General features: G+C 35.3%; 1 protein-coding gene across 1 annotated transcript in view; it reads left to right on the top strand.

The window, feature by feature from the left end:
• ADAM32 (ADAM metallopeptidase domain 32) overlaps positions 1-13,334 on the top strand; it is a 145,926-nt gene that overhangs the window by 45,212 nt on the left and 87,380 nt on the right. Inside the window, exons 7-9 of the mRNA XM_045997445.1 lie at positions 2,731-2,799; positions 6,288-6,359; positions 6,559-6,725. Of these exons, the coding sequence (XP_045853401.1) occupies positions 2,731-2,799; positions 6,288-6,359; positions 6,559-6,725 (308 nt within the window). The remainder of the gene's footprint in view (positions 1-2,730; positions 2,800-6,287; positions 6,360-6,558; positions 6,726-13,334) is intronic.

Below are 13,334 nucleotides of genomic sequence, written 5' to 3'. Positions count from 1 at the left end.
CTTTATATGTAACTCTTTACTCTTCTCTTGCTACTCTTAAGATTCTCTCTTTATTTTTTGATGTTTTAGTAATTATTTTTCTGTAGATCTTCTTGGGTTCATCTCGTTTGGTCCTCTTTGTCCTTCCAGAACCTGGATGTCATTTCCTTGTTTTGATAAGGGGTGTTTTCAGCTATTCCATATTCAGGTAAGTATTCTGCTTGTTTCTTTTCTCTCCCATTTGTGGAACACCTATAATAATAATGTTAGTATGCTTGATGTTGTCCTAGAAGTCTTTAAATTATCCTCCTTCTTAAAACTCTTTTTTTCTTTTTGCTGGTCAGCTTGAGTGCTTTCATTACCCTGTCTTCTGGATCACCAATCCATTCTTCTGTATCGTATCCTCTACTCTGCTGTTGATTCTCTCAACTGTGTTTTTCATTCAGGTATTGTATTCTTCACCTCTGGTTGATTTTAAGCATTTTATATCTCTTTGTTGAAGTTCTTTGTGTTCATCCAGTCTTCTCCAAGTTCAGTTATCAGATTTGTGACTATTAATTTGAACTCTGTCAGAGAGATTGCTTATTTCCATTTTGTTCAGTTCTTTCTCAAGATTTGTCTTGTTCTTTCATTTCAAACATATTCTTCTGTCTCTTCATTTTGCCTGTTTCTGTCTGTGTATTAGGTAGATCAGCTATGGCTCCTTATTTTGAAGGTATAGCCTTATATAGAAGGTATTCTGTGAGGCACAGAGCACTATTTCCTTCATCACCAGAATGAGGCATTCCAGGGTTGTCCTCTATTTGAGGTATGTGTGCCCTTCTATTGTGACTATGCCACAACTGCTCTGTGTGGTTTCATGGGCAGGGCTAGCCCCTGTTGTGGTTGGTTTCAAGCCAAATCACGACTTTTGCTGTTGCACTGGTGGGCAAGGCTGCTGGGTGTGATAGAACAGGACCACCTTGGAGGAGTACCTGCCAGAGTTGTGGAGGGGTGATTAGACAGAGCCAGTCCTCAAGGGAACCCTGGGATGGGGTGTGCATTGCTAACAAGGTAGATGGAAAGTGTCAGAATTGGTACCCACCAGCGTTGGGCCAGCTAGGCAGAAGAAGGGTGAGAAAAATAGCTCATACTAGCTTTTCTGTTCTCAGAGAAAGTTTTTACAAATCTCTATCCCTTTGACATTGGCCCTAAAATCAGTTACTAATCTTCACCTATGTTCCAGGTACTTTTCAAACAGCTGCTTCTGTGCTGAGCCTCCGAGTGAGTGAATATGTGCATAGGCTCTTTAAGAGCACAGTTCAGTTTACTGTAGCCCTCTAATACTCCTCAAATTAAACCCTGCTGATTTTTAAAGCCATATATTATGAGGGTTTGTCTTTCCACTGTAGGCTCCCAGTGCAGGGAATACCTAACGTGGAACTCAAACCCCTTGCTCTTCAGGGAGGCAAAAGTCAACAAAATGGAAAGGCAACCTACTGAATGAGAGAAAATTCTTGCAAATCATACACTCAATAAGAGGTTAATATCTGATATATGTAAGAAACTCACAAAATTCCATAACAAAAATAAATAATGAGATTTAAAAATGGCAAAGGACATGAATAGACATTTTTCTAAAGAAGGCATACAGATGGCCATCAGGTATATGAAGAGGTGTTCAACAACACTAATCAGCAAGGAAATGCAAATCAAAACCACAATTAAATATCACCTCACACCTATTAGGGTGGCCTTTACCAAAAAGACAAAAGATAACAATTATTGGTGAGGCTGTAGAGAAAAGGGAACATTTGTGCCCTGTTAGTGGGAATGCAAATTGTTATAGTCACTGCAGAAAAGAATATGGAGGTTCCTCAAAAAGTTAAAAATTAAACTACCTATCATCCAGAAATTTTATTTGTGGATATATATCCATAGGAAATGAAACTAGTATCTTGAAGAGATACTTGTACTTGTGTATCTTGTGTATACACATACATGCATATATATATATGCACACATATATATTATATATATATAATATATCATATATATATTATATATATGTGTATATATTATATATGTGTGTGTATATATATATATGCATGTATGTGTATACACATACATACATATATACATACATACATACATACATACAGTGGAATATTCAGCCTTCAAAAAGAAGGAAATCTTCCCATTTCTGACAACGTGGATGAACCTGGAGGCTGTAATGCTAAGTGAAATAAGCCACACACAGAAAGACAAATACAAGATGATTTCACTTATATGTAGAATCTTAAAATAGTAAAACTCTTAGAAGCAAAGAGTAAAATGATAGTTGCCAGGAGCTGAGGACAAAGAGAAATGGGGAAATGTTGGTCAAATCGTACAAAGTTTCAGTTATGCAAGATAAGTAACTTTTGGGGATTAAACATATAGTATAATGACTATAGTTAATGATATTGTATTGTATGACTATAGTTAATGATAGTGTATTGTAAACTTGAAATTTGCTGAGTATTGATCCTGGGCGTTCTTATCATGCACACAAAAGGAAAATGGTCACTCTGTGAGGTGGATATGTTAATTAGCCTGATTATGACAGTTATTTTACTATGTATATATATCAAAACATCTAGTCTTATACTTTAAATACATATAATTTTTGTCAGTTATACCTCAATAAAGTGGAAAAATGATTTTAAAAGTTCAGAATAAACAATTTATGAAAGTTTTCTATGCTTTTAAGTGTTTTTTTCATTTTTCTAGTTGGAATCAGCTGTTCCAGATTTAATTCCTCTTTATGTGGAAATGCATATTGTGGTGGATAAAGCTTTGGTATGTATTTTTCTTTTTCTATGTTTTTAAATATTTGTTGTGAATGTCTAATTTTCCCAACTAGAAAGGAACTTGTATTTTATGGTGACTAACATAACACATTAAAAAAAAGTAACAACAAAACAAAACAAAAAACCCCAACAATCTTTTTTCTACGTGTCTTAGAACAGTGGAAAAATTTGCAAACTGAAAAACGAAATACTCAAAATTACCTATTTCTATTACAAATGTTTTATTTGAAATCTCTAAATAAAAATCCCGAATAACAAAATGATTTTTAGGCTGATGCTTCGTATCTTTAGAAACTCTCTCTATCTACAGTATTTTCAGTGATGATATTTGTTTTAAGTGAAAATCTTTAAGCTTTTAGTATTTGTTTTTAGGGCACTTGAAGAGTAGTATGTAGTCTAGGGAATGTTTTGTCCTATAAAGTTTTTATTGACCCAAAAGTGATGAGAGTATAACTGTGAGAACTGCTTACATTAATGTATTAAGATTTTTTTTTTAGAGCAATTTTTAAGGTTCACCTGGTTCAGTGTATTGTTTACCTGGTACAAACATACTTCTAAATCCCTGATTCCCAAAAACTATTTGAGGACCTCTTATGGCTTTATTTCCTCCATATTTCAGAGATTTCAGAAAATGGGGAAAAATGTACTCTCCATGTTATGTTCTGATGATGAACATTTGATTGTTACACCTCTGGAATACTACAGAGAATATGAATCAAACACATTATCAGTTCTACTTGTAGAATTGTAGAGCTTGTCAGGAAGCCAAAGTTGAGATTCAGAGACAGATAGAATTTGAGAAGAATGTGAAAATATTTGATTTATTAGAATATAGGGAAAGGGACAAATGGAACATTTAAGAAAAAATTAAGATATTTATAATAATGACTAAATTTCCAGGGAATATTCTGGATTATAAAAATATTTTTTTCGGAATTATGTTACAAACTTTAAGAGTTGTTTTAAAAGCTTTTGTTCAAATTGTCAGGTTTAACTAGCCATATGATGCTGATTAACGTCCATTTTCTATGTTTTTATACATATTTACATCTTCTTTAATAAAACAAACATTGAGCCTACTGTGACATCTATATTACTAAAGAAGAACAGTAGTGATACTGTCTTCACTGACTTCCCAAATTTTAAATCCACAACTGTAGTCTAGTGAATTCAATGTTATGCTTGAAGGAAGCATATGGGAGTATGAAAACACAGTCCAATGATGGAGAAAGACATGGAAATGCATAGCTATAACCTGGAGTACTATAAAAGCATGCAAGTAGGGTTTTTAAAGTGTGTTTTATTATTATTCATGTATGATTGGGCCAACAGATCAGGAGACAAAATTGTTATTGGAGAAATCGTTTGTTACTCACAGTTCCCAAAAGGAGATAGTATGCCACATCTTGTAGAAGCCACATGAGGAAGTAACAAAATAGGTAGGAGACAGAGGGAGCCAGTGGAAAACATGGGCAGGAGACTGGATTATAACTTCTGTGGAAAAGAACCCTTGAGGCAAAGTAAACAGGTTTAGGGTTGTCTAGCTTGAATGATTTCAGTGGGTTCTGGGATGTAGGGGTTGTCTCTGGTTGGCTCTTTGGGTGATTAGGACAGGGGAATAATGGCCTGGAGTGTGAGATCCTGAAAAGGGATGGTTTGAGGATTAGTTAGTTTGGATAATGAAGTGAGAGTGGGGCCAGGGAAGACTTGGTGCAAAACTTTTCCTTGCAAAGGCACATAAATATGAGAGAAGGTTCTTTAAAAAAAAAAACAACAACAAACAGCCTGCAAGTTTAGTAAGATTAATACATAGAGTTGAAGAAGAAAAATGGAAAGAGACAAATTGAAGAACTACTACGATATTTGGATTTTATCCTAACGTTAATGGAGAGTCATTAAAAAGATTTTAAACAGGGGAGTGACAGGTTCATATTTTCATTTTAGAATCATCATTTTTGTAATAGTGTAGGGACTGGATTGTTGATAGGATAGTTGGAGACATTTAAGAGACCGTTCCAGTAATCAAGCTTAACATTTACTAGTTAGTAGTATTAGTAATAGGAAAAAAGAAAAGCAATTTTCAAAGTTGCTGCTGAGGTTGACTCAGAAGGACTTAAATTGATTTAATTTATCCATTCACTTAAATTTATTGAGCATTGTGTAGATGCCAATTACTCTTCTACTTATTGAGGATACAGCTGTGAACACAACAGAAAAAGTTCTGCTCTTTTGGAACTTCCGCTCTTATGGAACTCATATGATATGTATTATCATAAATTTGGGAGGTCACAGATGATAATACCATTGATTAAAGTAGTGGAAAGGTAAGTAGGACCAGATTTTTGAGGAAGAATGATGAGCTTCATTTTAGATACATTTAATTTGAGGGTCCTGTGGTACATGCAAGCGGTGCTGTACCTCAGAGAGATGATTTATAGATATGGAATTTGACATTGGCACATTCTACAAAGCTTATTTAGATTTCAGCAGTTGTATATACACTAATGTGTGTGTGTGTGTGTGTGTGTGTGTGGTTTTATGCACTAGGGTCACATATGTAGGCTTGTGTAATCACTGTCACGATCAAGACACTAAATACACCATCACTACAAGACTCTTACATTTTTCTTAATAGTCACATCCATTTCTCTCTACTCCCCTACACTTCTTAACCTCTGGCAGTAACTAATCTGTTCTCCATTCCTTGAGTTTAGGAATATTGCAATATTGCATAAATGTTATCTTGTATATATCCTTTGGAGATTTTTTTTAACACTCAGCATAATTTTCTTAAGGTTTATCCAAATTGTTTCATTTATCAACAGTTTAGTCAGTTCCTTCTTATTAATGATCATTATTCCATGGTATGAATGTACCACAGTTTGTTTAACCAGTTAACCACTGAAGGACATATAAGTTGTTTCTAGTTTTGGACTAATAGGAATAAATTGTTATGAACATTTATGAACTTTTTTTTTTTTTTTTTGGGAGCATCAATTTTTATTTCTTTAGGATAAATGCCCAGGAGGGTGGGAGGCCTGGGTAGCTCAGTTGGTTTGGCATCCCACTTGTGATTTTGGCTCAGGTCACGATCCTATCAGTGGTGGGATTGAGCCTCACGTTGAAGATTCTCTTCCTCTGCCCCTCCCCCCACTTGTGCTTGTTCTCTCACTCTTGAATAAATCTTAAAAAATATAAATAAATGCCCAGGAGAGCAATTGCTGGGTCATATGGTAAGTATATTATTTGTTTTGAAAGAAGCTGCCAAACTTTCTGAGAGTGGCTGTTCGATTTTACATTTCCACCAGCATATATGAGTGATCAAGTTTATATTCATTTTTAAAATTTGTCACTGTCTTATTCTGAACTGTTCTAACCCCAAAGCAGCCTCAGAGTTCTGAGAGTAGATGGAGAGTATATCTCAAACATATTACATAACAGATTATATTTAAATTTAAAATTAATTTTGTTTTTCAGTATGATTACTTGGGCTCTGATAGCATGATAGTAACAAATAAAGTCATTGAAATTATTGGCCTTGTAAATTCGGTAAGTATTTTTCTTTTCATAATAGTTAGAAAAATTTATACTGTTTTGAAATTACAATTTCTATTAACTTCACTTTGCATTTCTGAATAATTAAGCCATCTATACAAACTGAGTATGGAATTGTCAAGCATTAATTTCTTTGTTATTATAAAATAACATAAGGATTAATTTTTCATGTATTTATCTCTTTTGTTTTTAGATGTTTGCCCAATTTAAAGTTACTGTTGTGCTGTCATCATTGGAGTTGTGGTCAGATAAAAATAAGATTTCTACAGTTGGTGAGGCAGATGAAGTATTGCGTAGATTTTTAGAATGGAAAAAGTTCTATCTTACTCTAAGGCCTCATGATATTGCATATTTATTCATGTAAGAATAATGTTTCACTATTCTTAGAAAATAGAGATCTGTGATAATAATATAGCTTATTTAGGGAACTTCTTTTGGTGACTATTAATAAATTATTAGGTGCTTCATTCAGGCCTCATATTCTCTTTCTATTTGTCACTAAAAAAAAAAAGCTTGCTAAAATTTATTTCTGTGCTTATTAGCTCTTTACTAATGAGGGTATTGAGGTTTCTAGAGGTTAAACAATTTCAGGATTCTTGGATCTAGTGGTGTCGTTCTGGTTTGAACCCACAGGTTTGAACCCCAGAGCCCATAATCTTAACCATTACCTAAAATAATGGGATTTATCTTATAAATTTTTTATTTTGTTATGAAGTTGGATCAAAGTCTTGGGAAAGTAGGTTAAAAACAGTTTACCCTAATGAATTTTCTGCATTATTTTAAATATTAATTTTCTTTTTTGTTTTGTTCTAGTTTTTATTGTGGGGAGATTTCAAACATAACAACAGCTGAGAAAGTAAAATAATCAATCCTTATGTACCTTACATATCCATAAAACAATTATTAGCTAATGGCTAAATTTTTCTTTTTCTCATCCCCTCAAACTCAATTATTTGAAGTAAATCCTTTTTTTGGTCTTTCTAGCTTGTTATTTATTAAAAATAGATTCTCTATCTCTCCCTCACCCCTGCTAGCTCATCATAAGTGCACTCCTCAACCCTCATCATCCATTTAACCCATCCCCTTACCCACCTCCCCTCTGATAACCATCAGTTTGTTCTCTACAGTTAAGAATCTGTTTCTTAGTTTGCCTCTCCCTCTCTTTTCTTCCCTATGCGCATTTGTTTTGTTTTCTAAATTCCACATATGAATGAAATCATATGGTATTTGTCTTTCTCTCACTGCCTTATTTCCCTTAGCATAATATTCTCGAGCTCCATCCTTGTCATTGCAAATGGCAAGATTTCATTCTTTTCCATGGCTGAGTATGTATATACACACACACACACACATATATATACCACTTCTTCTTTATCTGTTCATCAGTTGATGGACACTTGGGCTTTTTCCATTATTTGGCTATTGTACATAATGTTGCTATAAATATTGGGATATGTATCCCTTTGTATTAGTATTTTTGTATTCTTTGAGTAAATACCTAGTATATTTGCTCGATCCTAGGGTAGTCCTATTTCTACCTATTTGAGGAACCTCCATACTATTTTCCAGAGTGGCTGCATCACTTTGCATTCCTACCAACAGTGCAAAAGTGTTCCCCCTTCTCTACATCCTTGCCAACACCTGTTGTTTCTTGTGTTGTTGGTGTTAGCCATTCTCACAGGTATGAGAAGTTATCTTATTGAAGTTTTGATTGTACCTCCTGCTGATGAGTGATGTTGAGTAGCTTTTCATATGTCTGTTGGCCATCTGTATGTCTTGTTTGGAAAAAATGTCTATTCATGTCTTCTGCTCATTTTTAATTGGATTATTCATTTTTTGTGTTGAGTTGTATAAGTTCTTTATATATTTTGGATACTTACCCTTTTGCACATAGGTCATTTGACAATATCTCTACCTATTCCAAAGATTTCCATTTAGTTTTGTTGAATACTTCCTTCACTGTGCAGAAACTTTTTATCTTGATGAAGTACCAATAGTTTATTTTTGCTTTTGTTTCCTTTGCCTCAGGAGACATATCTAGGAAGAAGTTGTTAAGGGCCAGTGTGCGAGAGGGTTACTGCTTGTGTTATCCTCTAGGATTTTCATGATTCCATGTCTCACCTTTACATCTTGAATCTGTTTTGAATTTTTTTTTTTTTGGTATGGTGTAAGAAAGTGGTCCTTTTTAATTCTTTTGCATGTTGTTTTCCAGTTTTTTTCAACAGCATTTGTTGAAGAGACTATCTTTTAAAAAAATTTACATATAATGTATTACTTGTTTCAGGGGTACAAGTCTGTGATTTATCAGTCCTACACAATTCACAGCACTCACCATAGCACATAACCTCCCGGGTGTCCATCACCCAGCCAACTTATCCATTCCATCTGGCATCCCCTCCAGCAACCCTCAGTTCATTTCCCGAGATTAAGAGTCTCTTATGGTTTGTCTTCCTCTCTGGTTTCATCTTGTTTCATTTTCCCCTACCTTCTCCTATGATCCTCTGTTTCGTTTCTTAAATTCCTCATATCAGTGAGATCGTATGATAATTGTCTTTCATTTTTTTTTACACCATACGAAAAAGATAAACTAAAGGTGGCTCAAAGACCTAAATTTCTGACATGAAGCCATAAAATTCCTGGAAGAAAATATAAACAGTAGTTTTTTTTCACATCAGCCATAGAAACATTTTTCTAGATCTGCCCTATGGAATGGGAAACAAAAACACAATTGAACTATTAGGACTACACAAAAATAGCAATCTTCTGCACCATTAAGGAAACCATCAGCAAAGCAAAAAGGCTTTGCTTTTGCAACTGATATATCTGATAAATGGTTACTATCCAAAATATATAATGAACTTATATAACTCAACAGCAATAAAACAGATAATCTGGTTAAAAATGATCAGTAGACTTGAATAGACATTTATCTAAGGAAGATGTACAGAGGGCTGACTAACACATGAAAAGATGCTCAACATCACTAATCATCGGGGAAATGCAAATCAAAACCACATTAGATAGCACCCCATACCTATCAGAATGGCTAAAATAAAAAAGACCAGGGGGCACCTAGGTGGCTTGGTCAGTTAAGTACTTGACTCATGATTTGAGCTCAGGTCATGATCTCAGGGTTGTGAGATTGAGTCCTGCATTAGGTTCTGCACTAGGCGTGGAGCGAGCTTAAGATTCTCTCCCTCTTCCCCTCCACCCCATTCACCCACTCTTTGTCTCAACAAATGTTGGCAAAAATGTGGAGAAAAAGGAATCCTTATGCCCTGTTGGTGGGAACACAATTGGAACTGCTGTGAAAAACAGTATGAAGTTTTCTCAAAAAAAATAAAAAAAGAATTGCCATCTGATCTAGTAATTTCACAATTTGATATATCCAAAGAAAACAAAAACACTAGTTCAAAAAGATATATGCACCTCTATGTGTATTGCAACTTTATTTACAATAGCCAAGATATGGAAGCAACCCTAGTGTCCATTGATAGATGTATGGGTAAAGAAGAAGTGGTATACATACACAATGGAATATTATTAAGCTATCAAAAAGAATGAAATCTTGCCATTTGCCACAGCATGGATTAACCTAGAGAGAAAAATGATAAGTTAAATAAGTCAGAGGGTTAAATTACATACGATTTTACAAATATGTGGGATTTAAGAAACAAAATAAAAATGAACAAAGAGAAAAAAATGGACTTTTAAACAGAACAAACTGGTATCTGCCATAGGAAAGTGGGTGGGAGCTAGGTGAAATAGATAAAAGGGTTTAAGAGTACTGTTATCTTGATGAGCACCAGGAAATGTATAGAATTGTTGAGTCATTATACTGTACACCTGAAACTAATATAAGACCGTATGTTGGTTATGCTTGAATAAAAAAACAGAATCAACAGGAAACCTATAGGAGAAGATATTTTCAAATCATATGCCTAGTAAGTGTTTAATATCCAGAATTTATAAGGAACAATAAATATTAACAGCAAAATGACAGTCTCATTAAAAATGGGCAAAGGACTTAAAGAGACATTTCTCCAGATAAGATCTACAAGCGTCCAATAAGCACATTAAGAAATCTTTGTCAATACTGATTATTAGAGGAATGCAAATCAAGAAATAAACACACTGAATCTGGAAAGACTTTTTTCTGAGAAAAACTATGCTACATATAGAAAAGTTTTTTTCTACGTTTCTAAGTTTTTTTCTAAAAGTTTTTAACTACGCTACTGCTACACATCAGATGAACAAGTTAAAAAACCCATATTGAAACAGGTAGGAGAGACTGAGACACAATCTCACCATAAATGGTCTCTCAGAATTTGGGGGAACTCATAACTCTGAGCTTCTCTCTGAGGAACTAATAGCTTAAATCTTACATCTAACAACCCAGCTTTTAAGACAGCGCCTGAGAGGCAAGCCCACAAGACATCTAGATTTGAAAGCTGATAAGGCTTGCATCATAAGATCCACAGGCTATAGGGAATTGGGAAACAGTTTTAAGGGCTCTTCAGACTCTGAGGCTATCCCACAGGGCCTAGAACACAGGGAGTAGACAGAGATGCCCAGTCTTCCTCTGAAAGTAGAAATTTAACACACATCTATGGGCCTAATGAATTACCATTAGGTGCCATATTTGTGCTTTCCTTCTGCATTACTGTAGGTTGCTAGAATTCCCAGAAAGACCTTGCACACTCATCTGGTGCAACAGTTTCTGTGGCTGCTGCCCAAGGGATACCTGTTGGATCACCTGATGGTCAGTGGGGCTTAATTTCTGGGTACTATAGGACTGTAGTTAATGGAGAAATAGTTCTTGACTGGCTACAGCACAAGGGCACAGTACAAAGATAGGAAACCGAAATGCACCCCCAATCTTTCTGTGAAAGAGGCCTATCAGTTATCTTCATAGCTCTGGCCTGAGGGCCATAGTTAAGCACACATTGAATTGAACACACATCTAGAGTCTGATTATAATCCTCTTCAGAGGCTGGGGAGGCTGGCAGGTGCCATCTTCATGCTCTTCCTCTGTCCATCCCGAAGTCTTTGGTGTCTCTAAGAAAGGAGCTTGTGCACATGTCTGGTGCCCTAAACTTAAGAGACTGCTGCCCAGAGTATACATCCCTTAATAGCCTGACTTTGATGGCCAGAGGGACATGTGTTCACACGGTGATGGGGTGGTAACAAAGAAATGGTTCTTAACTGGCTATCACCACAGGGTTCAGCATAGAAGGAATAGACCAAAATGCCAGTTTCTCTGTGCTTCCTAAAAGAGGTATATTTGCCTTAGTGTCTGGTTTCCAGTCTGCCTGAATCTAGATGCTGACTGAACCCTACCATTTGGGGCAGTGACAGGTCTTGGGACACCATCAAGTAGCCTCTAAAAATAAAGTAACCTGCTTGAACATCAAGATGTTTGAGAGATTACCAGAAGAAGAACAAGGTTAAATGATAACTTTATATTCTATACTACTAGGACACTCCTTTAAGACTGAGAGATAACTGATTTATTTAATGCATAGAAACCAACACAAAGTCAAGGAAAATGGAAAATAGGAATATGTTGGAAATGAAAGACCAAGATAAAACGTCAGAAAAAGATCTTAATGAAATAGATATAAGTGATTTAACTGATAAAGAGCGCAAAATAATGGTCTTAAAGATGCTCTTTGAGGGGCACCTGGGTGGTTCAGTGGGTTAAAGCCTCTGCCTTCAGCTCAGGTCCTGATCCCAGGGTCCTGGGATCGAGCCCCGCATCGGGCTCTCTGCTCAGCGGGGGGCCTGCTTCCTCCTCTCTCTGCCTGCCTCTCTGCCTACTTGTGATCTCTGTCTGTCAAATGAATAGAATCTTTAAAAAAAATATGCTCTTTGAGCTCAGGATTGTATGGAAAAGGTGAGAATTTCATTAAAAGAGAAAATGTAAGAAATACAAAATAGAAGTTACAGAGCTAAAGATATAGTAACCGAATGGAAAAATACATAGAATTCAACAGCATTCTAGATGAAGTGGAAGAAAGAAAGGATCAGTGAACTCAAATCTCACCCCATCAGAGCAGCAAATAGAAAAAGAGAGGAAAAGCAAAAATAGCATAAGGGACTTACGGGAGAACATCAAGCAGACCAATATTCACATATCAGCAAGAGATAGGAGAAAGGAGTAGAAAACTTTTGTGGAGAAATAATGGCTGAAAATTTCCCTAACATGGGGAAGGAAATACACATTCAGATCCAGGAATTCCAGAGAGGCCAAGTAAGACAAAGCCAAAGAGACTCACACCAAGACACATTAATATCAAATTGTCAAAAAAAGGGGAGGGAATTTTAAATGTAGCAAGCCCCCCCCCCCATATTGTTACATATAAGGGAACCCCATAATACCATTTACAGATTTTTCAGCAGAAACTTTCCATGCCAGGAAGAAGTTACATGATATATTTAAAGTGCTGACAGAAAAAAAATGTTAATTAAGAATACTGTACTTGGAAAAATTGAAGGAGACATAAAGAGTGTTCCAACAAGCAAAAGCTAAAGGACATCATCACCACTAACTAGACCAGTATTACAAGAAATGTTAAAGGAATATTGTTTCAGCTTAAATGAGATGGACTGTAATTGTAACAAGAAAACACATGGAAGTGTAAATCTCACTCAAAAAGTAAATAAATAGTAAAATCCAGATTAGTCTAATGTTGTAAAGGGGGTGCATTCATCACTTACAAAGCTAGTAAGAAGGTTTAAAGACAAAGTAGTAAACACAACTATAATTTTTTAGAGGATACACAAAAAGATTTAAGTTATGACATCATAACAAAACAGGGTGGAGGAAGTAAAAAGGTAGACCATTAAAATGTGTTCAAAGTTAGGTTGTTATCACCTTGAAGTAGACTTATAATTTGTTTTATGAAAGCCTCATGGTAACCACAAAGGTAAAATACAAAAATAAATACAAAAGATAACATGCAATAA

Source organism: Meles meles, chromosome 2, assembly GCF_922984935.1.
Source record: "Meles meles chromosome 2, mMelMel3.1 paternal haplotype, whole genome shotgun sequence".
NCBI lineage: Eukaryota > Metazoa > Chordata > Mammalia > Carnivora > Mustelidae > Meles > Meles meles.
The sequence above is the reverse complement of the archived record's forward strand: the minus strand, read 5'-3'. Positions and strand labels throughout refer to the sequence as shown.